At 41.1% G+C, this 26,601-nt stretch overlaps 1 protein-coding gene across 1 annotated transcript in view; it reads right to left on the reverse strand.

The window, feature by feature from the left end:
* The window catches only part of CHCHD3 (coiled-coil-helix-coiled-coil-helix domain containing 3), a gene marked incomplete at both ends in the record, with an annotated part of 242,836 nt that overhangs the window by 213,138 nt on the left and 3,097 nt on the right, over positions 1-26,601 (reverse strand). Inside the window, one exon of the mRNA XM_084230646.1 lies at positions 18,856-18,943. Within this exon, the coding sequence (XP_084086772.1) occupies positions 18,856-18,943 (88 nt within the window). The remainder of the gene's footprint in view (positions 1-18,855; positions 18,944-26,601) is intronic.

Raw genomic sequence — 26,601 nt, forward strand, 5'->3', positions numbered from 1 at the left:
TAAAGAACTGAACCAAAAACAAGTTTCCGAGCGAAAACAAAGGTAAAAGAGAGTCCTTTACAATTTTATAATCCAAACCTTATAAAACATCTTGTCCTCAGGTAATTATAAAAATGTATTCTAGAAATACCAAAATGACAATTAAGGTATGAAACAAATTCAAAGATCCACAGCTTGTTATTTTACATAATCATCTAAATTTTTGTCATTCAAGAAAAGTTCCCTTACCTGAGTTGAATCAACAAGAGAAACATTAACAGTTATATTTAAGATGCAAATGTGATTTATCCTCAAGCAAAAATTAGTCTCATTGCTTTATCTTTACCGCTGAGTTTAACATATTTATAGTTTATGTGGGAATGTTTATTTGTTCAAATATGTTTTACACATTTTAACAATCATAGATCCAATTACAGGTAGAAAAAAAATGCAGTTTATCTGTGGTGTCTGAATTTAAAAGAGCAAATAAATTGGCTAAATTATGAAAATGCTATCTCAACTAATGCAGGCAAAACAAAGACTCTTTAATCCTTAAGATACTGGCATACAGCCAATCCAAAATGGCAACTATTATAGCTTTAGTTTGGGGTCCAATAAAAGATACCTACTCAGATAGGATCAATCAGTGAACAACAACTGCTTTATGGAGACAGTGGCCATGATCTGTGAGGATAAGCAATTTGTACCTGCCAAGATTCTGACTGGGAAAATAATAAGTACACATAACTTTAAATGACCACAAAGTAACAATTTTAATCACAGAGAACAGCACAAAACAATAAAATATTGAAATCTGAGTATGGTAACAGCATATTAAGAAGTGGTCAGTCTTAGAGGGATGATCAGGAAAGGCCTCCAGGAAGAGGCAAGGTTTCACTGATTTTAAAATACAAATCAAGGGGCCTCCCTGGTGGCACAGGCGGTTGAACACCGTGCTGTGAAGCTGTACGCAGCCTCTGCAGCGCAGGTTCGATCCCGGCCAGCTGGCGAGAATCCCACATGGCACAGCAGACCTCTCCTGTCTCGCCCACTGCTCCCCTCAGCAGTGTATTTCTTCAGTCTGCCTGTTCTGTTCCCCACTCTGTCTCTGGTGAATCCTCTCACCCTCCCGCACATCTGGCCTGTACCCCGGTTCTTGTATAAAAATAAATAAATCTTAAAAAATAAAATAAAATACAAATCAAGCTGAAAAGAGAAGAAAGGGTGACAAGTAAGGAAAGGGTAAAGAGGCAGGAAGAGGGCAGGGACCATCAGGCTAATTTACAAAGTAAATGAGCCTCTTTTCTGTAAATAAAATCAACACAGTGACTCATACATCATTGGGAACTCACTAGCAAAGGATAAGTGCAGGGAATAGTCCCCCCAAAATCATTTAAAATCTTTTAGACACAATAATCTAGAGGTATTTGGAGAACAACAATGATCTAGAAATGTACAAATACTCCCCAAACAGGCCTCAAAATATATAAACACATTCACAAGAGAGTTGCCTTGGGGGATATCTGAAAATAAGTTCCCAGAGTGAAGGCACTTGCAAGTTTCTGCCACAAGATGAGAATTTTCTTTTAAATGCCCCTATCAGTACTAAAATCACATAAGAGAATATATTGATTTAAAGTATGGCCATCCGATAATTTAGTAGTTTTCAATTTCTTAACTTTTCATTATGAAATCAGTTCAAACACATAGGAAAGTTGCAAGGATACTACAAAAATCTACATGCCCCCCAGATGTCAAACATTTTATCAGATATATTTCATCATATTCCCTCCCCCTCTCTTGCCACATACATACACACACAATTTTTTCCTGCAATTTGTAACAGTAACTTAAAGACATAAGACCTTTTACCACTAAATATTCCAGTGTGAGCTCCAAAACATAGAAGCTTTTGTTCCTTAACTACAGTATGATGATCAAAGTCAAGAAATTAAGTCACAAAATACTATAATCTACAGAACTTATTCTATTTCACTCATTGTCCACACGTCTTTGAAAGAAAAAAAAAAATAACGTGATTCAGAAATAATCCAAGATCATAAACATTTACTTATCATATTTCTTTAGACACATGATTATTTTAATTTGCAGATGGTAAACATAATAAATCCAGGGTCAAGAGTGCTCAGCAATTTTATCCTACTTAATTTTTTTCTTATTTACATGCTCTATTATGGTGGTCTTCCATGTTTAAAAAACAATCCACTTCTTTGATACAGGAAGCATAGCTGCCTCGACACTCCGAGGCTATGCGCTACTCCCGGTTAATTCCCATCACCATTTAACCATCACTGCCTTGAGAACAGCAAGCTCCCTCAGGTTGGTCCCTCTCGTGATCTACAGGTAACTCTGAATGTTTGAAAGAAAGTTTCATGTTTGAAAGATGTTTCACCAACTCACAGAGAACAGGGCTTCCTCTTCGGGTTAAACTCTCCATTAAGATTCTCCATAAAATATAAAAAGGAACTGTATATTAAAATGATTAGAGAATAACAGTGTCTGAATGTGAAACAACATCCTTTACCGTGGGGTCCACTGTTTAGGAGAAGGAAGGGTACCCATGTTCCACATCTTCACTACTAAACTCTGGAGACAAGAGTGACCCCATGATCAGGTTTTACTTGCTCAGGTACTGCTTCCAGAGCCTGATTCTGAGACGCAAGGATATTCACAAGTTAACAGCTCAGGTGTCACCAGCATTTTACTGTTACAGGGGTCAGGGACTGTCCCTGCAAGATGAAGGAACAGCAGCGCCCAAGCATGAGGAATGAGTGTCAGCAGCTTGGAAGAAATCTCCAGTTGATAGAAAAGCGCTCTTCAGAAATGTGGTACTTGCCAGCTCCCTGAATGATGGCACAGGAGCTCAGCATGTGGAAACCCACTGCCAGGGACAACTCAGAGTCAGAAAGTGATTCAATAACTTGCACTCCAATTGTGAGTAAGTATCAAGATATTGTAACCAATTCATTTCACCTCAATTTTCCTTTTTAATCTACGTACCTCTAATAAATATAAAGTGAACATTCTAATGGATAAGAAAGCATTTTATCATGGCTCAATTGTCAAGGTTATTTCTTAGTGGAACATAAAATAATGGTGTGTTTAGAATTAATGGCACCTTAGATTCAATAAAACACTGTATTTCGAGCACAGAGAAGAGGGTTGTGCTCCATTCTTGAAGAGCTCTTTCAGAAACAGACCACAGCCCAGCCAGATAGCCAAATAACATTATGCCCTTCAACTTTCAACTTCTCCAGATGCTGACAGGTTCTTGCAGACCACTAACCCATCCAAGGGCACTAACTCATTCAAGCAGCCATTTCTTGAGGCTACATTTCAGAAGGCAGAGTCCTATCCCCTGTAATACGGACCTGGCTCATAATAAGGCAGGCAGACCTCAGGGGGAGACAGAACAACACATACAACCCTATGAACCAAAACACAGCTGGTATGTTAAATTTAGACCTACCAACCTTCACAATCCCCTTTTAATTACTATTTTTCCCCTAATTCTCTGGAACAGCTTTTTTAAACCTAGAAGCTGCCAACAGCATTTTTTTTTTTTTTTGGTTATTCTAACCATCATATCCAAATAATGAGACATATATTACTTTAAAGCAAGGGAACTTTTAAAAAAAGCATATTCTTGCACCTTGATCATTTCTATATTTTATCTAAATTTTCAACTCCATACAATAGATCTAGGTATACACACATATCCATAAAATAAGCTCATAATTATAACTACAGAAAACTGTAACTATGATTCAAGTGGTAAAAATGCATAGCTGGACACTCAATCACTCCTTCAAATAGTGTTCTACCCAGGTAACAGTGTTGGTATACAAAGACCGATGAAATGGGTCTTATCTAAAAATGTACAATCTCCCCAAGGAATCTTAGAAGTGAGAGTTCACTCCACTATTTGACAGGTAAAAATACAAAATCCCAGAAGAATAAAGAAATTTGTCCAAGCAAAAAAGTCCAAGGAAATTTGTTCGGTTGGTAAGAAGATTAAGATAGAAGTCAGATCTTCTAATTTCCAATCAGCAGTACAACAACACAATAATTTGAATAGTCTCTATTTCTTTTTATTTATTTTTTTTTTTTTGTGGGACCCTCCCTGGTGGCCGGGGATTGAACTGGCGCTGCCGAAGCTGCAGGCAGCCTCGCAACCCAGCGCTCAACCGCTGTGCCACCAAGGGAGGCCCTATTCTCTATTTCTTAAAAAACACTGAAAATATCAGGATTCCCCAGAGGTATGAAGTCACAATTTTATGGATGAGAAAAGAGCTCCCCCACCACCCCGCACCACAACCACCTCTAATTAAGGCAGCAACAACAGTCTTTTGCAGGATCTGGGCTTCTCCCTGGAAAGTGGTCTAATACACCATAATGTTAGTTCCATACACATGGGCTAAATTCTGCTTCCTACTTAAAAGTTAGCGGGAACTCGTAGGTATCTCTATGAAGAACACAAACATTAAAAGGAAACTTGCACTCCCAAGTTTACTGCAGCACTACTTACAACAGTCAAACTATGGAACCAACCTAAGAGCCCCAAAACAGATGAGTGGTTCAACAAGATGTGGTATATACGCAATGGAATACTTCTCGGCAATCAAAAAAGATAAACTCACGCCATGTGCAGTAACATGAATGGGGCTGGAAGGGCTGATGCTCAGCAAAATAAACCAAAAGGAGAAAGATTAATACCAGATGGTGTCACTTATACGTGGAATAGAGAGAAATCAGACAAAGGATCAGATAAAGCCAAACTCAAATACTAGCTGTTGAAAGCTGACTATAGACCTGAGACATTTAGCGGGGAAGAGGAACGGGAAGGGATGAGCACAAAGTGTGTGTTTTGTGGGGGGAGAGGTAGAACAATAGACTATGGTGATGGATGATGGGTGCTTTTGTGGTAGGAGGGCTATGGAGACATCACCAGAAAAGATGGGGGAGATCCTATACTTCCAAAATCAAACAACAGTGTAAACTAATATTGCCTCAATTAATTTTTTCTTAAAGTTTGAAAATAAGTTAGTGGGGAGAAATAAAATAGTTAATATTTATGAAATCAAACAAAAATAAAAACAAAAAACACAAAAAGCCACCACATCACCCTTGGGAAAATGGATGAACAAAAGCCAACCAAAATTATACAAACTATTACAAAAGTAAATTGTTGCAATGCCTTCATTTTGGAGTCCAGGCATGCCAGTTTCGGATGCAACAGCAAACAGGAGAAAGCTTGCCTTTAAAATTAGTTTGTGTTGGGCCTCCGTGGTGGCACAGCAGGTTGAGCGCAGCGCTGTGAAGCTGTCCACTGCCTCTGCAGCGTGGGTTCGATTCCCACCCAGCCAGATACCCCCACGGCGAGGCAGACCTCTCCTGTCTCGCCTGCTGCTCTGCTCCCCTCAGCAGTGTACTTTGGTCCTTCTGCCTGTTCTGCTCCCTGCTCTGTCTCTAGTGAATTGTCTCACCCTCCCTCGCCTCTGGCCTGTACCCCAGTGCTTGTATAAATAAATAACCTTTAAAAAAAAAAAAAAAGAAATTAGTTTGTGTTACAAGGAACATTCATGGACTATGATTAAAATGTCCATAGTAATGGACCTGTGGCTGTCACATTATTATCACAGATGAGAAATAGATACACACGTGTGTGTATGTGTGTACAAATATTTATCCATTTGTTCATTTCCAACAGACCTATACAGGGACAATATTGGAAGCCAAGTTTTGGAGGCATTTCAGAAACCCAAAGTGAGGCATTTCAAGTCCTCTCACAAGAAGCCTCGTACGAAGAGCCAACCTTGCCTGAGAGATATGGCAAGCCACCAACACCATAGTGGTACCAAAGTTCACTGGAAATTCTCCATCAAAGTGTCACGGTATGTCAGTTTCCAAGTGAGCCTGAAACTCCGTTATAAGCCTGAAGAATTATTCTAAGAACATTCTCTTCAGCTGCACCCAGTATTTCTTTGCAAAAATGCATTCTGAGCAGAACTTCATCTCTCTCAATATCCATGCCCCTTCCACCAAACAAACCATTTTGGGATTTATTTAATAGTTATCTTAGCAGTCTCTTGGGTCACATGCAGGAGAGGAGGGAGCCCATTTGGGACAAATAGGAAAATCTGTAGCTAAATCCCGAGCCTTCAGCTCTCTCAGCTCAGGTACGTCCTCCCATCCATTCCTGAAAAGACCTTCTTGACCCAGTCCCACTCTGAAGCACTGGGGGACACACAGTTAGCTGCAGGATGTGTGAAAAGAAATCAAATGTGATGGTTGTGCTATTAGAGTCTCTCCAGCAACCTTAATAACAATCCTATCCATAGTGAAGAACCACCCACGGCCACTATTCATGTTCAATCAAGGTCAAGTAGATCCTATCAGCCTCCCCAAAACATTAATCTGAAGCATCCCATGTTTTTAAGATAGTTGGCAATCATATGAAAAAGAAAAATGCACACACAATAATGTTAAATGATTACATTTGGTGCCACAGTGTCAGGGAATAACTGATTTATTTAGGTTATTTGATGATGATTTCATTCAAGATTATCTTGGGGATAGAGTGTCTGATGAATGCCTTTTGGCTATGGTCTTTGTTCACTTCTCAAGAGGGCTAAATTTTACATGAATGAGCACACCAGAATAGGTGTTCCCTGCTGTTTCATCAACAAAGAAACTACTAGCTCCTACGATAAGGGAGAAAGAGAAAACCGCATTAAACATGTTATCTAGGAACACATGTTTTATTAATACGAATGGCTCCATAAGTGCTTTAGCATAAAACAGACTTTTAAAATGAAGTGCCTGTTAACGAGAAATACAAGATCATCAGGCTAAAACACAAACTCTATCTACATCCCTTATTTTAAAGGTGTCAGAAAAATAGCACGACGCCCTCTATGTCTGTGGATGCTATGTTTCTTTTTATTAAGACAAAGTCATGCATTACTCTCTGAAGACAAAGTTCTATGAAAACTTGAAAAATAAAAAAACGCAGTTCAAATATATCCAACAATGCCACTCTGCTTATACTAAGATAATTTACTGCTGTGCCCGCCTGGCGGAGATAAGGTTTCGCTGCGCAGATGCAGCAGAAGGGCCCTCACGCACTCCCTGGCATCTCTGAAGGGGACACCACATCCCCCAAAGCTCTGCTTCACCTATACTCCAGTGAACTCCAAGTCAAAATTTTAAAGCAGAATAATAAATGTTGTAATGCAAAGCTCTGAGCATATTCCATAAACAAGGGACCGGGGGAAAACTAACATCTAAAGGTAATTTTTTTTTAAATTTTGACAAGATTTCAGAAGTATTTTTAACAGCTTTTGAGATAAAATTTATGTCCCATAAATGCACCCATGTGGAGTGCACAGTCAATGGTTTCTGTACACTGACCGAATTGCACCCCTGCCAGCACTACCTCTCTGCCTATCCTTGCCCCTTGCGCACCTGCCCCTGACTCCAACCCTAGGCAATTTCTTTTCTGGCTTTACATGCTGGACATTTCATACAAATGGGATCATACAATGTGTAATCTGTTGTGACTGGCTTCTTTCATTGGGTACAATGTATCGAGGTCAAGAAGTGTCTTTGAAGAAGCTGAGGGTGCTTGCAGAGCCTTCCATCCATTCCTTCCACTGTCCAGTGTTTCTTAAGCACCTTCTACAGGTGAGGCAGATGCCATGGGGTCCCAGTGGGACCTAGGGACTTTCAGGTGTAAATTCTGTCCTCAAGAAGCTAACTATAAAGTGAAGATGCTAACTTAGCTGTAAATAACTACTTTTTTTTCAAGGTGGAAAGTAGTGCCTTCCAAAAGAAGAATATACACAAAATGCTATGTAAGTTTTAGCAAAACGCAAGGCAAACAGGATTAAGAAAATAGAATTCGGATAAGGTAAAATTTAAGTTGATCACGTATGCACACACACAGTTAAAATCAATTATAAAAACCCAGGGATGGCGGCATTTCCTGTAGAACAAATCCACACTCCTTAATTTTTCAGTTCCATCCATATAGATTCCTTGTCCTCCCATCTCCTATTCAGTACCTGCATTCCAAATAAATATAGCGAGTTATAACTCCCAGAAATCACTAAGCCCTTTATGATCCTAAGTGTTGCATCCACCATTTCTTCTCCCATGAAAAGCCATTCCAACCCCACCATCAATGCTATCAGGTTTGAATGATAATCTCCTGTTCATTCTTCAATATTCAGCTCAAATATCTGGGCCTCTTTCATGATGTCTACTCTGGCTGCCCCCAGGCTGAGTGAGTAATCTGTTCTGAGGCTACCTGTGTATCTCCAGTACAGCTCATACCGTATCGCTCTGCTCTGCTCACCTAGGAGAGCATTTCGGAGTGTAGGCAGGACTGAAGAAATAAGAGCACAGAAAACCAGGAGGTAAAGAGTGGACCACAGCCTGACACAGACAACCTGGATGGTGCAAAAGATGCAGGGGGGTCAGAGCCCTAGGAGGTATGCTAAGGAGGACAAAAAGGAAGGAACAGGTATTGATCCCGGGCTATCTTTCAGCACCTATACATTATCTCATTTTGTCTCCATGACAACTGTGTGAAATTAGGCAGTCTCGCCCTTATATCCTGGGAGAGACTGAGATAACTTATACAAGATCTTACAAGTATTCAGTGGAAAAAGCCCTTTGAATACTATACAAACACACTCCCCTTATACATGATAGCACTTCTATTCAGGGGTAAGTAAACCATAGCCTCTCCATATCCTATTTGGAGAGAATAGGGTTCATTTTCCCCTGGAAAACTGTATCTGAAAACATGCGATTACATGACATTACTGGAAGCAGAGCTGGCAGATCTGGCCAGAGGAAGCAGAGCTGGCGATTTCAGTCCCCCTTTGCATGCTCCATATGGTCTCGCTCACCTGCTACAAACCAGGCCTCAGTACATCAGGAGTAAGGCAGAGGCCTGAGCACTAGGGAGGCCACTGCAACCGCCCAACTAACTAAGAGAATCTTACTTGGATGGAGGAAAGAGAGTGTAGTTCTCAAGCAAAATATGTTCTTAAAAATTTTTAGTTCAAAGTCCTACAAGCCACACTGAACAATAAAAATAAGCAATTTTTTTTAAAAAGTCACTATTTTTAAAACGTTTTTGTCATTTTTGCAAAAAAGATGACCATGGATTATGCGATAATGGCTTTCAGTAGAGAGTCTAATGTTTACTAGCACAGGGGAAGAAGAATCAGATTCTTTTTTCAAATCAAAATGGGAGAAACTGCTATGACTGACACAAGATCACCCAAGTATTAAGTGGCAAAAGCGCTCTGAACATTAAACATGCACTCTCCCCAAAGTGATAAATCAAAGTAATTTATCATTTGCAAGTTTATAAGGCCTGATAAAAAAAATTTTTTTAATTATACAGCCCATGTTTTTTTTAAAAGATTTTTTTATTAAAAAACTAATAAAATACCTCCAAGGTCAAAGAATAATCATAAAAAGGATTATAACTTCCCATAATCTTATTATAATCACTCCAAAAAGTTTCTGAGATAGAATATTAAGGCAACTTTTTTTTTAGGAAAGTTTAACAAAGATGCTATAAAAACAGTTTTAGATTCAATCTCGAGAGATTTCCAGAGAAGTCAACATATTACTTAGAAAAATTAAACAAACCCATTGTGCCCACTGGGTATCTGTGTTGTCCGATAAAATTAAATAAAAGCTGATTATTCTGCCTCATCTTTCCTACTTAAAAGAAAGGACAGAGTTGATCAGCCTAATTATAGCTGCACGAATGCGTGGACACACAGAGTGAAAGTCAGGCTTTCTTGCTAAAAGCAAGAGTTTTAAGGAAACTGAGTTGAGGGCTATTGGAAGTATTTGTTAAAATAATTTGTTTAGATAATTACAAGGACAACAGTCAGAATCCATAACTTGGCTGACCGCATTAATAAAACAGTAAAAATGTTGGGGGAAGGGGGGCAGTTGTTGATCTTAAGAACTGGTTTAGTGCTTTTTACCTAAGTCAAGTTTCTCCTTGCTTTGACTTTCACATCATTCCTCAGGTCCGTCTTCAAATGAGGACTGGTGGCAATCAATATTTTGTCTTATTTTTTTTTTTAGATTTATTTATTTATGTATTTATACAAGCACTGGGTACAGTCAGAAGTGCAGGAGGGTGAGAGAATCCACCAGAGCCAGAGCAGGGAGCAGAGCAGGCAGACAGACCGGAGGACACTGCTGAGGGGAGCAGAGGGCGTGGCAGGAGAGGTCTGCGTGCCATGTGGGACCCTCCCCAGCAGCCAGGGATCGAACCGGTGCTGCAGAGACTGCGGGCAGCTTCGCAGCCCAGTGCTCAACCAATGCACCACCGGGGAGGCCCCTTTTGTCTTATTTTTTAAGAGTCGTGAGATGACCATTATGTCCACAGCAAGGCTAATTACATCTGCAGAGCTTAGTGTAACTACCAGAGAAAATACAGAGGAAAGCAGTCTGCTCTACATTGTCATCACTGCAGCACATGGCAATAAGGTGAAAGGGGAGAGCACTGGGTAAGTGCCCGAATGTGCTATATTGAATTCTTAGAAGCTCTCAGCTAAGAAGGTGCTTTGCTATTTACCTGTGCTTGAACTCCGGGGCACCCAATTCCCTGGACTCCAGTCCTCCCCACTCCAGCAGGAGGGGACTCAGGCTGCATTTCTTCCTTCCAACTCCCACCCAGAAGCCAAACCAAACCTCAACATTCCAGAGCTAAGAGTCATCAAAACCCCCAGGCTTCAAAGAGGTGGCCCCAGCACCTTGAGGAAATGTATGAGCAGAGAAATCACCCTTCCAGGAAAAAAAAAAAAAAAAAAGTTGTGACTGTTGAATCAGAAGTTGAGATCCAGCATGAGAACAGCTGCGAGGGAGAAGAGAATGCAGAGCTCCACTCTCAAACCCCCAGAGTTTGACAACAGCAGAGTCGGGGGTCCTCCAGAAGGGACAGCCAGGACTAAGGAGTGCTTTTCCAAGTCAAAAGCCTGGACCCAGACAACAACAACTTAAACTATGCCAACCTGATACTTCTGAACTAACATTCCAGGGCAAAGGAAGATTGTCTTTGACTTTGACCCAACAGAAGTAAAGTGAGAGGATTCACCAGAGACAGAGCGGGGAGCAGACCAGGCAGATCTACTGAAACACCCTGCTGAGAGGAGCAGCGGGCAAGTCAGGAAAGGTCTGTGCGCCATGTGGGTCAGCTCCCAGGCCAGCCAGGACAGACTCATGTTGCTTGATAGCGCTGAGACTTTAACCCCTGCACCACCAGTGAGGCCCAGCAGAATCATTTATTTGATGCACTAAAGAATTTCAACCCAGGAAGTTAACACACAGGAACTGCCCAGAGTGTCTGCCTTCCCACAACACAACCTGTGAGATCTCTTAACCATCTCGGGTCTTAAATAGGAGATCTCTGTCATTAATACCCTGTAGAGTAATTTGAAGATCTGGTCATTTGTTGCCGGCTAACAGGACTCAGCAGAACCAGAGCTTTGTCTTAAGCTCCCACTGCAATTGTGTGAAGATGTCTGAAGAGCCTCCTCTAATGACCTGCATGGTTTCCCCAGGCTCCTCAAGGAACACTCCAGGACCTTGACAGCTGTCAACAAAATGTCAAGTAGCCCCGGGGGCAGAGCAGTTTTTAAAGGGGGACTTACAGCACTCCTTGCTCGCTGATTTGGCCTAAAAGGAACACTGGACCGTACTTCTGAATGACCCAAGAAGACAGGAAAGGGTAAAGAGAAGAAATGAAATGCTGGGTCAGACCTTACTTTTTAAAATGTTTTTTTCCCATGGAAAAACATCATCATCAACAACAACAACCTACTATTTGGCTGACAATGGATTGATTTGAATACTCCGGGGAAGTGTACCTTTGAAATGCTCTCAGGCAATTTAAGAGATCCAGGCCACGCAAAAGATGCTCTGAAAGTCTATCAAATTCTAAGAAAAGCGAAATGTTACTGTTTGGTTTCGATTGGCATAGTAAGCTTAAATCAAAAACAGTATTTTTATGCACTGGATGAGCTATACTCTCTAATCCATTAGAGCTGCTTACAAGACCAATGTCTAATATTTTTTAAGTCTTGTGTCATGACTATAAAATATATACTTGATAGTTGTTTACTCTTTGTGGTTGGTGATCTCCATGATTTGATTGTTGTACAAAATAACACATGAAGACATTTTCTCTGAGAAAACACAACCGGTTACCCCACAATTCATGTTAACGTTAACACCCAAAATCCACTGCACCAGCAAATGGGGAGTGTCTTTAATATAACTGCCCCTTCTTTCCCTCCTGTGGTCACTGAAGTTGCTTTTTCCTTCCAGCTCCTGAGTACTATGACCCCTCATTTTGCATTATGACATTTCTCATCTACAATATACAACATCCCTCACAGAGCAGCTGTTCCTTTCTAGTAACTTAGGAACGAGTAGGGAATTTCTGGCCCACTTGATTCCATGCCACCTGGACGCATTAATGCACCGTAAACTACGCTATGGAAGTCACAGGGCAGGGCCTCTGAAGATTTCATAAAAGCAGCTGAGGCCAGGGCCTCCCCTGGTAGTGCAGCGGTTGAGCGCTGGGCTGCGAGGCTACCCGCAGCCTCTGCAGCGCCAGTTCGTTCCCCGGCTGCTGGCGAGGGTCCCACAAAAAAAAAAAAAAAAAAAAAGCAGCTGAGGCCAATGGCCATCGGTTAACTAAGAAATCAAAGGGCACAAGTTCCAAGTCCCACAAACCAACTGGAAGGCGAGATTCGCTGACATTCCAGACCCTACTAGGCGTCTCTCTCCCTGATTCCTTTTCTCTACTGCTACAGCTTCTCTTCTGCATGGCTCCCCTTCACCATCCCAATACAAACTACAGGATCAATAATTTGGTCTTCCAAATTTGGTCTTCCATAGTTATTAAGTTTCCTATGCTCTCTTCTCAATTTTAAAATAAAGTGAGTTTCTCAAAAATAAACATAACGCCAAGAGTGATGGATCAAGCTCACAGAGCAAAGTGCCCTGGGCCAGGGAGCATCAGTGTGAGGTGTGAGCAGAGGGCAGCCACTCATGTCCCCAAGCCCGCCCAAGCTCCCTGGCTTTTGCCACTTCTGCCCTGGCCTTGCAGTGCTGTCTTCCCCACCTCTGTTTGGAGATTTTGCTTTCAAGAACCCACTTGACCTTTTACCTTCCCTGCTTGGAACTCCTCTGTTGCACACCACACTGCCTCAAGCAGTTGAGGGCAACTTGTTGCTGTTGTTGTCTTGGGGCCAATTAAGGACAAATACAAATGCTTATGTAGCTGTTAATTTGCGCTGAAAATGAAAATGGCTTTATTTAGCACTATGGTGGAAAACATTCTTACCATTTAGACTTGTTTCTTGAATATAAAAATACCATTGAGAAAATCAGCACTACATTTTTAACCTTATAATTTTATTAATATCTGAGTAGATGTGGAAAGCAGCAACTAATGCAACTTTCTAGCCTTGCATCCTAAAATTAAATGGAACTGCACAGTGGCTACTAGGTCCTACTGGATAAAATTAAACTGTTTTACTTCTCAACCTTCCCACCCAGGTGGCCCTTGAGCCCTTTATTTGAATTAATCTGGTCTGTGCACTGACTCCACCAGGAATACCTGCAACACTAATCTGCCCATCTCTCTTGCAGGTCTGGCTCAAGTTCACGTCTGTCCCCAGATGGCCTGCCCTCCAAAGCTCTTGACCTTCTTTCTCTGAATTCCAAAATCACTTTCAATACCTTCTACATATTCTATCTCACATGTCCACTCACCTTCTCATGAACATTAACTGAGCAAGGGAAAGATACAAACTAGAATGTTAAATACGCTTTTACCAAACCAATAGTTCCTTGAAGTCAAGGAGACTGTTGACTGATGGAACTAACAATAGGAGTTCACTCATCCATTAACTGTAGACTGATCGTGGATTTCTTTTTAAGAACAGAATACACTGACTACAGGATTTGATTTAAACCTTTAAATCAATAATATACATATTTCCTTCTTTTAAGAACTGTCAGGCAAATTATCTATTACAGCGTAGACAAGAAGTGCAGCGTTGACATACTGGCATCAACAAATTTTCATATATTAAAAGTTGGAAACCGAGATATTACAACTGCCTTCAGTAACTGTAACTCAAGTCAAAGGAATAGCAGCTTATTTACTTTGAACTCTCCCTACAGTAGTATGTCTAAATGAGCCTTAAAGAGCTGTTTAAAAATAACTAGGAGGGCCAGATTCTGGGGGGAAAAACACACAGAGCATACAGATGAATCTGTTTCTCTAAATTGGCTATTGAGTTTGGGTTGTATTATTTCCTGCTTAAATCGGTTTCCTGCAATTTGTTAAAGCTGCCAAATACTTAGTGATCTCAGTGATATACTTAACACAAATCGACAAATCTACCTTATTTTTCACAATGACAAGAAATTTACAGGGAAACTTGCACAGTGAGGGTAATAATAACAGTGACTTCATTTGTCTTTTGTTCCAGCTTCATCATTTTCATCTGGTGACTAGTAGCTTAGGAAACCAACAGATAGCATCCTAATGTCACTTCTTGTCTGGTTTTTTTCCTACTGATCTGGGGGCAGTTTCCTCGGTGTTAGGTAGGATCTGATCCAAGCCAGAAAAACTAAAGAATCAGGGTAGAAAGGGAAAAAATCCATATCCAACATTAATTCTTAAAATCAAAAGATGTAAGGTATTAATGATAAGCTAAGTTTATAATTATATACTTATAATGGTATGTCCCTATGTCAATCTTCAAAAAAATAAAAAAACTCCCCTGAATAAATGCAAACCAACATAGTTGAGAGAACAATGTAAGACAACAAAAAAATTTGAGACAGCAAGGACACAGTTAAGTTCTTTAGAGCACATCCATTTATTAAAGTGGCATTACAATCTGTTGCGTGTCACACAGTATATTATTTTGCCTGAGCAGCTCTACATGCAAATACTTATTGCAACGAGTCATTGATCTAGTTCAAGGTTTGGCAAAAAAATAGTCTCAGTCAAGTCTTGAGAGGGACTCACTTTCTTACAACATAAATTACATTCTCAAAACTATATTTATATGACCAAACTTAGTCCCTATGCACAGAAATCCTAGGACTCTCTGTCACGGCCCTGTATTCACACACATGAATAGCCTGGGGCTGGTCTGAATTAGGGTTCTGGGAGAAGAAAGCATCTTAATAAATATTGAAAATTCAACTCACACTTAATATATAACTTACCTGACACTGAAAAATGTAGAAAAGGCTGGTGACAGTTTTATCAATACATTTTTGTAGACTTGAAAAATTATTTCTTGAAAAACACATCTGAATTATAAATCTTAAGAAATCTATTTCTTGAGTACTAACTAAACCCGCAAATGAAACTCAGAAGAGACTAGAACTTCCTGGGTTTCTACTTTCATAAATAAAACTTTTTCATTTTAATAAACATAAACCTTAATTCACAACACAATCATAATCTAATTGCATTCTTAAGCTAAAGAAAGGTAAGATCATTTCAAAAGGGCATGGGTTGCAACAGGGCAGAAAAATATACTCAGAGAGACTTGCTGTGCCTTTTTCACAACATGGAACAGACAAAGCCAGTATTTTACAGCACACAGAGCATAGCACAACACCGTGTCCAGGTCTTCCCAGCCTCTGAGTGTCAGGAGCCAATACCCAGAACACACAGGTGAAGAAGCTGGGCTGAAGACTGGGGTACAGAGAGTAAACCTCAGGGAAACAGTCCCTGGTTTCCACTTACTGACAATTCTGCAGGGGCCAACGATGTGGAAAAGGCAAGAAAGATTCAAAAACACACAGAAGTCTTCCTGTTCCACAGCTCAGTTACATCACTGAGATCAGCTGACGAAGCTCACGATGCCGGGCACTGCTGTACCCCAGCAGGAGCTTTCCATGATGAGGACATGTCTGCATCTGTGCTGTTCAAAATGGCAGCCCCCAGCCACATGGGGTGATGGAGCAGTGAAATGTGAACAGAGCAACTGAAGAGCTGAAAATTTTATTTCATTTTAATTAATTTTAAGTCTTAATAGCCCCACGTAACTCGTGGCTTCTACACTAAACACCAAAAGGCACAGTGACATTCAAGGAGATTTTGGTGCCCAGGCTGGCCCTAAGCCAGAGTCCTCAGTCAGGACTCTGGGGAAGGAAGGTTCCACAGCACAGCCGTGTAAGGAAGGGGAAGAAAGGTTCCACGGCACAGCCAAGCTATCTCAACATCAGCATGGTACTCGGTGGGCCAGACCGGGAGCAGCAGCCTCAGCAAGCTTCCCCTCTCTCCAGTCTCAGCTAAGAACCAACCCAAGAAAACATGAAAAAGGCAATCCTTTCCCCCAGCTAGTTTCTGTCACATTCTTCCTTGCACATGAAGCAAGGTGTTATTCAAATGATAATAAAATAATGTTTTACAGCATCTGCTCTGGAGCCAAACAGACTTGAATGCAACTGTCACCTCCCTGTTTACCAGCCGTGTGACTCTGGCAGGACTATCACTCCCGTCTGTTAACTTCAATGTGAAATGGGTTCGTAACAGTCCCTCCTTTACAGGGTGATGAGGAAGGATTAGATGAAATACGACTTCTTATAAAGGAGTTAGCAGAATACCTGCTATTAAATATCACTGAAGTGTGACTTGTCACTATTTCATCATATATTTTCATCATCTTCATCATCTTATCTCAACACAGTACAGTGACATCTACCTAAAGCAAATACTCCCAATCAAGTCCCAATTTTAAAATATCCAAAAATCAACAAGTATTCTTAAGCCAAAATACTTGATATTCTTAATTTCAATATCTTCAGGTTTCTTTTATACTATGTTTCTATCTTTTCTATAATACTATCATATATTTAGTTGTTTTTGCCCCAAAACTCAAAACTTTTTGAAAGGAGGGAGTTTTTTTTTACTGTTTTTTATGCCCTCTCAAAATACCTAATTTTATTGCTTGTACAGTGTGAGATTTCACCAGACATCAGCTGAATGAAATTCATAAAATTATACTCCATATAAGTGATTAAGAATAACTACTATTTAAAAGAGTAATGAGATCTGCCCTAAGTTAACTCAACAAACACTTTATGAACTCTTGCTAAGAGTCAAGTAGTATCCCTAAGAGCTTGGGATTCAGCTAAACACAAGGGACAAATTTATCTTCAGGGAGAGATGATAGTTGCTGTGGGTAAATGGAAAAAGGGTGGTAGGAGATGATGATGAAGCTGGAAAGGAAGGAAGGGACCAGTCCCGGTGTTGCCTTGGAGGCCAACGGAAGGAGCTGAAATTATAGTCTATGTTCTACAGAGTTCCATCACCATGGATGTGATGTGACTTTTCACTGCAAAGACTGCTGAGGCCTCTGGGCGCACAGCAAAGCGTGAAGGGACAGGAGTAGAAGTAGGAGCCTTCTGCAGAAGACAAGGTAAGAGATGCTGGTTATCTGGATGGAACTGCAGCACTAGAGTGGGACATGAAAGCTGCACATTCAGACACGTTTTAGAGATGCAGCTGACCAGACTAGCTAATGATGTAATGTAAGGAAAGAGAAAACAAATCTCAGGCTTCGGGCTTGACTACCTATGCTGCTAACTTGAGACGATGGAGAGGAGTAGCAAATCAGGGGGAAGAATACAAAAGCTTGTTTTAAATATGTTCAGTTGATAATCACTAAGGGAGATTTCAAGAAGGCAGCTGTCTAATTTGGGAAGTGACAGTGGACATCAGCAAAGAAGACTAGACTGAGGCTGCAAAAGGGAGGAGGAAAATCAAGAGTGAGCCCCATAAGCAAAGACGTTTCCTACAAAACAAGACGTCTCAAAAGAACAAGAACTAGTTCTTATTTATCTCTGCTATAAACCTATCAAAAGCTCAATTTATGGCTACTGACTGGACGGTTACTATGCGGGCCACTACTGTGCCCAAGGGAACAGTATTTGGGTGACACCTCATCTTCCTCATTGTATTGAGTAGGTGGTAGACACGCTTATCACACACAAGCCCCCCTTTTTCTAACAAAGGTTGAAAGTTCCCATTGAGTCCAAGATTAATCAACCCCATTATTTTCTCATTGCCATTTTACTAATGAACAGCACGTCCGTTCATCAAATTGGGCAGCTTTCTACGTGTGTCCACCAGATACTCAGGGAGCACCTGTTGTGCCAGACACATACAACAAGTATGTGCTCAACAAGTAAGTGAGGAATGAAGAAGTGAGTGAGGGAGGGACAGGGAAGGACAGGAAAGCTGGTTCTTGTCGCTTATCCAGCAGGATCTCAAGATGAACCTTAAGAATTCTCCAAGGACTTCATCTCATGTCGTGTCTTCATCATTAAGACTGGCTATGAAGTAATAAACTTTCTTTATTTCCATTAGAAAGTAAAATCATTGGTGGTATTTCACTTTTTGAAAATATTCAATATTTTCTAGGTTTCAATCTTTTTCTACATAAATATTTACTCCTCAATCTCCATCCCCATAATTCATCCATTATACACACAAACAAACATAAAGACATGAAGTAACTTTCCAAAGAGTAATAGAGGATTAATGAGGTGAATGAAAAAAAAGTGACTACAAAAACTGAAAGTAGATTTGTTTGCCCCGTAATGCAAAATGGAGTTTTTAAAAGAAACCCTGGTACTGATTTCTATTCCCCATAAAAAGTCCAACATCCAAATAACAAAAGATAGAAATGCAGAAAACTTGACTACCCAGTGAACTTTTACCAGTTAGAATTTTTGTCTGACAAACTCAAAATTAAAATTCTGAAATACCTGAGGCACCGTAAGCACCAGAAAACCGCTGAGGCTTCGAACCGGATGGAGAGGTTTCCTTCATACGATCAATCACATTTTCTGAAAGCTGAAAAAGCAACATCAAAATAAAATCAATTCTAAAAGAGTAAGAAAGCAGTACAATGGCTTCCAAGCAATTTAGTCATCCACGTCAATATGTATAACAAATGGCCCAAAGAAATTAGGCTATATCGAATAGCTATAAAACTAAAAGCAAGTAAGAACAGTTTCAAGGGCCTCCCCTGGTGGCGCAGGGGGTTGAGCGCCGCACTGTGAAACTGTCTGCAGCCTCTGCAGCGCCAGTTTGATCCCGGCCAGCCGGCAAGGGTCCCACAAGGCGCAGCAGACCTCTCCTGTCGTGCCCGCTGCTCCCCTCAGCAATGTATTTCGTCAGTCTGCCTGTTCTGTTCCCCACTCTGTCTCTGGTGAATCCTCTCATCCTCTGGCGCATCTGGCCTGTACCCCAGTTCTTGTATAAATAAATAAAATCTTTAAAAAAAAAAAAGAACAGTTTCAAGATTTTAAGATGTACCCCACAGCACTACTTTTTCATTTCTTCTAGTGCATGAATTGCTTATTATAACTAACTCTACTCATTTTACACTGTACACTTACTTGTAATCTCTGAGATGATGTAAACCATCAGCAGTCCTTTAACTTTCTCTCCTAACCCTACAAATTAATTTATGCCTGCAACAGGCCTTAGCAACTTCCACTAGTCCCAAAGGAGATGGAGTCCCTCCCTCCCTCCTGTTCAAAGCTAATCACGATCGCCCTTTGAACAGATTTTGTTATGTCCCAAGTATGTGCCAGCACCCAGTCTAGACTGGGCATTCACTGTCACCTCATTGCTCAGAGTAGAGCAGAAGAAACACAGTCACCATGCACTGAAATATAATGAGAAGGGCACCACCTACATCTGAGATGGACTTGAAGGGAAAGCACCACAGAGGCATCGAGCCAGGGGCATCGAGCCAGGCTGCAGGAGGCCAGCAGGGTGTGGGGCTACAGCTGGGAAGGAGGAGTATGTGGGAGTTAGGAAGAGGAGGAATAAGATAGGAGAAGAGGGAAGCACAAAGGCATAGCTGAGAAACGGGGCTTGTCACCATCAGACATCAAATGAATATATCAAGTGGACAGTTGGCAACAGGGCAGCAGCTCCCAAGGATACACAGGTCTGGGGACTTAATTCATCAGGGCCTCCAGTAACTATCATATTTATTTTCTTTATATGTAGCATATGCCGCTATCTGTGCTTTCATACTTATTACCTGCCTTTCACACCAAAAAGAGTTCTGTGAAAGCAAGGATTTGGCTGATCTGTCTGTTATATCCTGGAGCCTGGAAAAGCGTGGTTAACTGAACAAATGGTTAAATAAATGAATTAAACAACATGAACAAAAGAATGGTTTGAGTAGAAAGCTGGGGCAGGATTTAGTGAAAGACAAGATGCAGCAGGGAGTCAGTCATATGGTAGATTTTAAAGACTTAGCAAATCCTTCAAGTTGAGGAGTCTGAACTTAATCCCAAGGGCCAGTGGGCACTAAGCATAAACTTTAAGCCCAGATGAGATTTCCGTTTTAGAAAGAACACCCTAGTGACAGGGTAGAGAACAGATGGAAGGGGGACAAGAACAGAAGAGGGGAGCCCTGAAGGAGGCTAAAGGACCAATTAAGAAGCTATTAAGCAATGTCCACACAAAGACTCCCACACGAATGTTCACAGCACATTACTCATTATAGCAAGAGCGGAAACTAACAAATGGTAAAAGGATAAACATTATATATCCACACCATGGACTACAATTCACCAATGAAGAGAAATAAAGCTCTGCTACAGCTGCAAATGGGGATAGTCCTAAAAAAAGCATTAAGTGAAGAAAGCCAGATATGAAAGGATACATATTGCATCATTCCATTGATACACAGTGCCCAGAAAAGGCAAGTCTGTATAGACAGAAAGTGAGAAGAGCTTGCCCTAGCCTGGAATGGAGATTAACTATATGGGCATGAGGGATCTTACTGTGGTGGTGAAAATGTTCTAGAGCTAGATGGAAGTATGGTTGCATCTAGCTAAATTTACTGGAAAATAAATTTCTACAGAAAAAATTGGGCTTAAAATATATAAATGATACCACAATAAAGTTGTTTTGAAAGAAGGAAAAAACAAAACTGTGGTCATCCGAGAATACATTTCAGGTTCCAGGTAACTAAGTTCACTGAGCACTGATGCTGTGCCAGGCAAATACTTTATTCTTCTAATCCTTAACAATCCCATGAGATAGATACTTCTGTCATCTTCAATTGATGGGTGAGAAAAGAGAAGGACAGTCGGATTCAGTAACTTGCCCTGGATTATAGACCATCAGCAATGGAGCCGGGATTCAAACCCAGGAAGAGCAGATCTCCAGGTCACCCTCAGAGTCCACCTTCATAGCCAGACTCGGCATCGGACTAGATGGCAGGAGTGAAGCTAAAGTCATCAAGAAGGAGGCCCAGGATTGGGGTGACATGCATGGGTGATCCCAATCCTGTATTCTGAATGACCTTCTCCCATTATCTACTTCCTGGACGCCCCACCATCTGGCTTATAATCCAATATAGCAGTGAGTGTTCTGATAAAAGTCACCAATCATCCAATAAACACCCTTTATCTGTCCTCACTTAAAGTCATTGACAGGTTTTTCCGAGGCTCAACTTTTGGTGACTTGATGTATAGAATGAATGCAGGTCCTCAGATAACATCACTGGACATCAGATGGGATAGTTTTTTTCTCATTAGTGTTATAAGGAAGTTGTAAACCTCACACCTTGGCCACTCTCCTCTTCTGGAAACTTCTTCCTTTGAAAAGGATCAGCTAAGCAAATGAAATCTTTCCTGTTTCCTGCTGAAAGAGTCACAGGTCTGGTGCAGTAAATAATGCAAAGTGAATGCAAACAACAAAGTTTTGCTTCTCTAAAGCCTATCTAGATGAGATTACCTAAAGGAGGTTACATTTTAACAGGGGCAGACAGCCGCCAGGCTGCTTGATCTCCCAGGGCATCGTTGAATACTGTCTTTTGCCACAAACTTTTGTGCTTACTGACCGGTGTTAACAACATAAGATGGTTGTGCATAAAAGAAACCCTTTGTCCCTAGACTGGTGCTCAGACCTTACGGGACTACCCAGGTCTGAGACTTCATGCATGAGTAATAAAGCTTCTACTGACCATACCATTCCTGAAGTATCTCTTGTTCTCCTAGGTAAGAGGCTAGAATTTATTTCTGCAACACCTTGGCCCTTCTGACACCCCACTGTCCTGACTGTTGCAGGATTCCAGGAGGCCTTCTCTCATTTGCAGACTTACCCATCAATGCAAGAGGGCCTCACATTCTCCCCTCTGCCTTTATGCTCTGTTCATTCTACATGCTCCTTTCAGTAACCTCACCCATCCCCTTGATTTCTTCCACCCCAAAATATTTAATGTTTTCATCATCTCTTCTCCCATCCCATTCTCCCTGTCCTTTCATGGCACCAGAAATCCGCCTAAAATGCAAATCTGATTATGGTAACTCCCTGCTTCACGGTCAATTTATCCCTGCAGGGTATTTAAGCTTCCACATCATCTGTTCTGCTCTGCAACCTCAACTCCCTCCATAGTTTTTTCCCTTAATACATCATAGTGGGTATCTACCCTTACCTTGCTGTTGCTTATGACCATCTCTTTACCTTTATGCCTACACTGCCTTCCCCCGGCCCTTGGGAGGGAATTGCCTTTCAAAATTCAGTTCAAACATCCTAAAGCCTCCTGTGACCAAAGAAGTTCCCCAGCTCTGCCTACCCAGAGTTACCCTTCCTGATGCCTCCCGCCCCGCACCCCACTCCCCACACCCTGCACAGTCTCTCGTGTAGCCTTCTAGTGATAGAGCAAACACACACCTTTCTGCTCTTGCACAAAACTGTGAGGGCTCAAGTGCTCAAGAGTCATCCCCACGCCAAGCAGGAACCAAGCCCTTAGAGCAATACATCAGTGAGCCAGTTTGTACCTGAGGAGAATGGAGATGAGCTGGTAAAGAGGAAAACTGCAGCTCAAAAGTTGTGGATTTTGAGGAAAAGCCCCTGCTCCTTCTTAGAAGGCAAAGGGAAGCCAGCAGGGAGAACAGCAGGGGACTTTCCATCTGAAGACAACGGGGCCAGTTGCGTCTTTCCTGACCATCCACAACCAATGAGGTGGTGGCTGGTGCTCCTCGGCGAAGCTGAAACAGAGCCAAGGAAACACCGATGCCAGCCACTGCCAACCCTCTCCATTTGCAGGTGAGAGAGGAGAGGTGCAGAGGTGGGTCTCTGGAGCTTCAGGACAAGCAGTAACCTGCAATCTCAAGTTCCCGCTGTCTCTACTGTTAAACAGTAGCTCGTGTGCCTTCGGTTCCACAGTAAGATAAAAATATATCACTTCCTCTAAAGGAGAGAAAAATGAGCCTTAAATTTTAGAATCCTAAAGCTATTTTAATTAATATATAATATACATAAAGCTCATCCAATATCATGCAATATACACCATTATATTAAATATACTGTATTTACAGGGTGCTATACCATACAAATTACCTATCATATACTATTATAAATATTAGAGTATACAATATATATATTAATTTATTGGTAAAGCCAATTTGACATATATAATTTAATATTTTAACTTTTGTTTCAGTATTTCAGGCCAATGTGATACAGAATGACAACTACATAAATATATTCTGCATAATCAGAAAGTATTTGCTAAAAAGCATGTGTTAGCTATAAACCTTCACTTGCATTGGAGATATTACTTATAAATATCACTTCATGATTCCTCAAAATTCATACGTGGCCATTACCTACTGCTACTTTCCAAAGGAATACTACAAAAAGTCCTTCCAACCCCTAAAGCAGCCCCAAATGTATCATTCCTTGAGAGAAGAGCAAAAAGCTGGCCCAGGATAGCAGCAAAGCACTGGCCACCAGCTGCTAAGTAACCCCAGGGAAGGCACCTCAATGGCCCTGAATTTTCTCAGCTGAAAATGCAGGAAACATCTAACCCTGGAGTGTCAGGGAAGATTACAGGGAGCTTATAAACTGTACCATGCTAAGCAGATATCTGGTAGTGTCATTACAATACAGCTCTAGTCATCAGGACTCCAACTATTACCTTGCTTGGCTCTTGTGAGCTCAGCTCAGTGCCTGAAGACTGGGCCTACAGCTAGAGTAGCAACAGTAGTAAGTGCACATTTTTTCCTTATCTGTGCTGTTTGGCTAATAAAAGATTTGTACCTCTCTCAACCTAATCATTAATTGTTTCTAGTTAACTTTTTGTTTTTCTGGTTTATCTGATGGCTCAAAACTTGCTACTTAATGTCAAAGTCTAGCATCCAATTGAAACATTTCCCAAAGTGGTTATATTTCAGTTATGTATAAGCCTGTCATGCAGTGGAGCACAATTCACTTTTTGAGTCAATAAACTATTGTAGGTTGCTTTACTGGGAACTAACCTCCTTCTACTGTCCTTACAATCATTCCAAGTGTAGCCCCAGGCCCTCCCAAAAGACCACCTGGGAAGCAGCCTACAGTAGCTTCTCTGCTGACTGCAGATGCATATGTCCTTCACCCCAGTCCATTCACTGCTCCATAGCTACAGGGCAATTGCCCAGCAAAGTTATTGTAGCTCAGGTTAATACCTGCTGGGCTGACCTTCCAGATGCTGCAGTAAGTTCAGACCCACACACTCATCTGATTTTGATGAACCGGGCTACTCCTGAAGCAGCCAGCATCTGACAAGATTTAGAGATGCAAGCCAAGGTTATACATACACTCTGCAGCTGTAAAACAACTCTTCTTTCTGCTACAAGCTGAGCCAAAGAAGGGTCAAATGTACAAAATAAATTTCTGCAAGAGCTGGATAAGCGCCGCTGTATAAGGAGCAACTTCTTTAAGAAACATCTTAAATAGAGTACTTTTATGAGAAAAGTTTTGTCCTACTTAAAGATTTATATGTACTATATCTGGCTGCCAGACATCTCTGGAATCTCCATGAAGGCAAATACCAAGTGTACTTTACAGAAATTATTTGTAGCAAAGGAAGGTGAAATAACTGCCCCCAGCCCCACACACATACATAGTAGTGTTTAGAATTATGCCCTGAGGTTGAGTCTATGAATTCCTAAGTTGCAAGTAAAACTGTCTGCTCAATGCATTGTTGTGAGCAGACTTCATACGGTTTCCAGATTTATAGTAGTCTATGAACTAAAGGAAGAACCACTGTTCTGAAGTAAGAACCAGGAGAAGCAGATTCAGCCCGCTTTGATTATCTGCTCTATCCTCTCCTGCTCCTGAAAACACATAAATGGGCTGGCCAAGTTTGGATTGTTTTACTCACCCAATATGTGCTCCACAGGAAGAGGAAAAGATATGTGTCATCTTCCAGAGGCTGCCCACTCATCTCTTCCACCCACCTCAGTGGGCCTCATCTAAAATTAGCACAAATACACCACCCAACAACCCAGAATCCTATCTATTCTCAGACCCAGGAGACTGGGTGGGACGGTCAATGCACTGTTACCTCCAAGAACAAAGTAAAAGCAGGAGAACTCCTTTTAAGTACCCTTCTCCAAGAGGCAGTTAGAAAAGAGAGATAGAAACAAATCAGATCCTCTCTTCACAATAGCTATCCATCATATTGATTCAAGGACTCAAAACCACTTATCTCACTTGGTCCTCCTTCCCATGTAGCATAGATCATTATCTGTGAAGTTTGCTTTTCAACTACGATTTTAAGACATAGGCTCCAAAAATGTGCATATATCATTAGTAGGAAACATCAACTTCTAGTGTCTGTATAAAATCCTAGGAAACTTAACATGGCCCTCTGCCAAAGAGATTCATGGAATCCAAAGGAGAGAGGAACCACTCACCTACTAGTTAGCTGAATGACCTGGACAGCATCCCACTACACTCCCAATGACTGACTTAACTTGTAGCATTTATTAATGTACTTACTCTCTCCAGAATCCTCAACAACATATGAGTCATTCAATAATCTCTTCATTCAGGTCTCTATTGTACCAAAGCCAGAGGTTACCCAAAGTAAGCCAGTAAAATCTAATGTTGAGTTGTGTTCCTGATAAGTGTCCAGACTACCATATGTACAGCTCCCATGAATTTCAGCTTGCACCTATAAAGCTCAAGATTAGTGCATGCCAGTTTAAGGCCAACTAGAGATCAGTTTCAACAGGAAAAACAGAGTTGACATTTGCTCTAGAAGAATTCACTCACAGCTTTGATTATTTCAGATAAACTTGTGAAAGGCTGAGGGGTAAGCATACTTTGCAAGAAGATACAACAGGTGCTCACAAAATCCTGTGGAGCACAGGTACATATGCAATGAAAATGCTTCATTTTTCCATCCCTAGAAGCTTAGTCTTTGAGAGAAAGGCAAAGCAAGAGTGGCCTTTCATCCAACTCGTGAATTGTCTCAAATTCCAAGTTGGAATCAGGTGTAAGAACACAGGTTATTTTATGATAGGGAAAAGCTACCAATTGCTAAGGACAGAGAGAAGAAAAACGAGATAACTACCATGAAAATAACACCTGGTAGGTGAAAGGAAACTTTGATCCTAAAATGTTAACTATGTCTTTTAATTGAGAGCTGCTGAGGACCTCAGCAAGAAAAATCTGGAAAAACATAATCTACTAATAAACACAGACTAGTT

This window comes from Talpa europaea, assembly GCF_964194135.1.
Source record: "Talpa europaea genome assembly, chromosome: 3".
NCBI classification, from domain to species: Eukaryota; Metazoa; Chordata; class Mammalia; order Eulipotyphla; family Talpidae; genus Talpa; species Talpa europaea.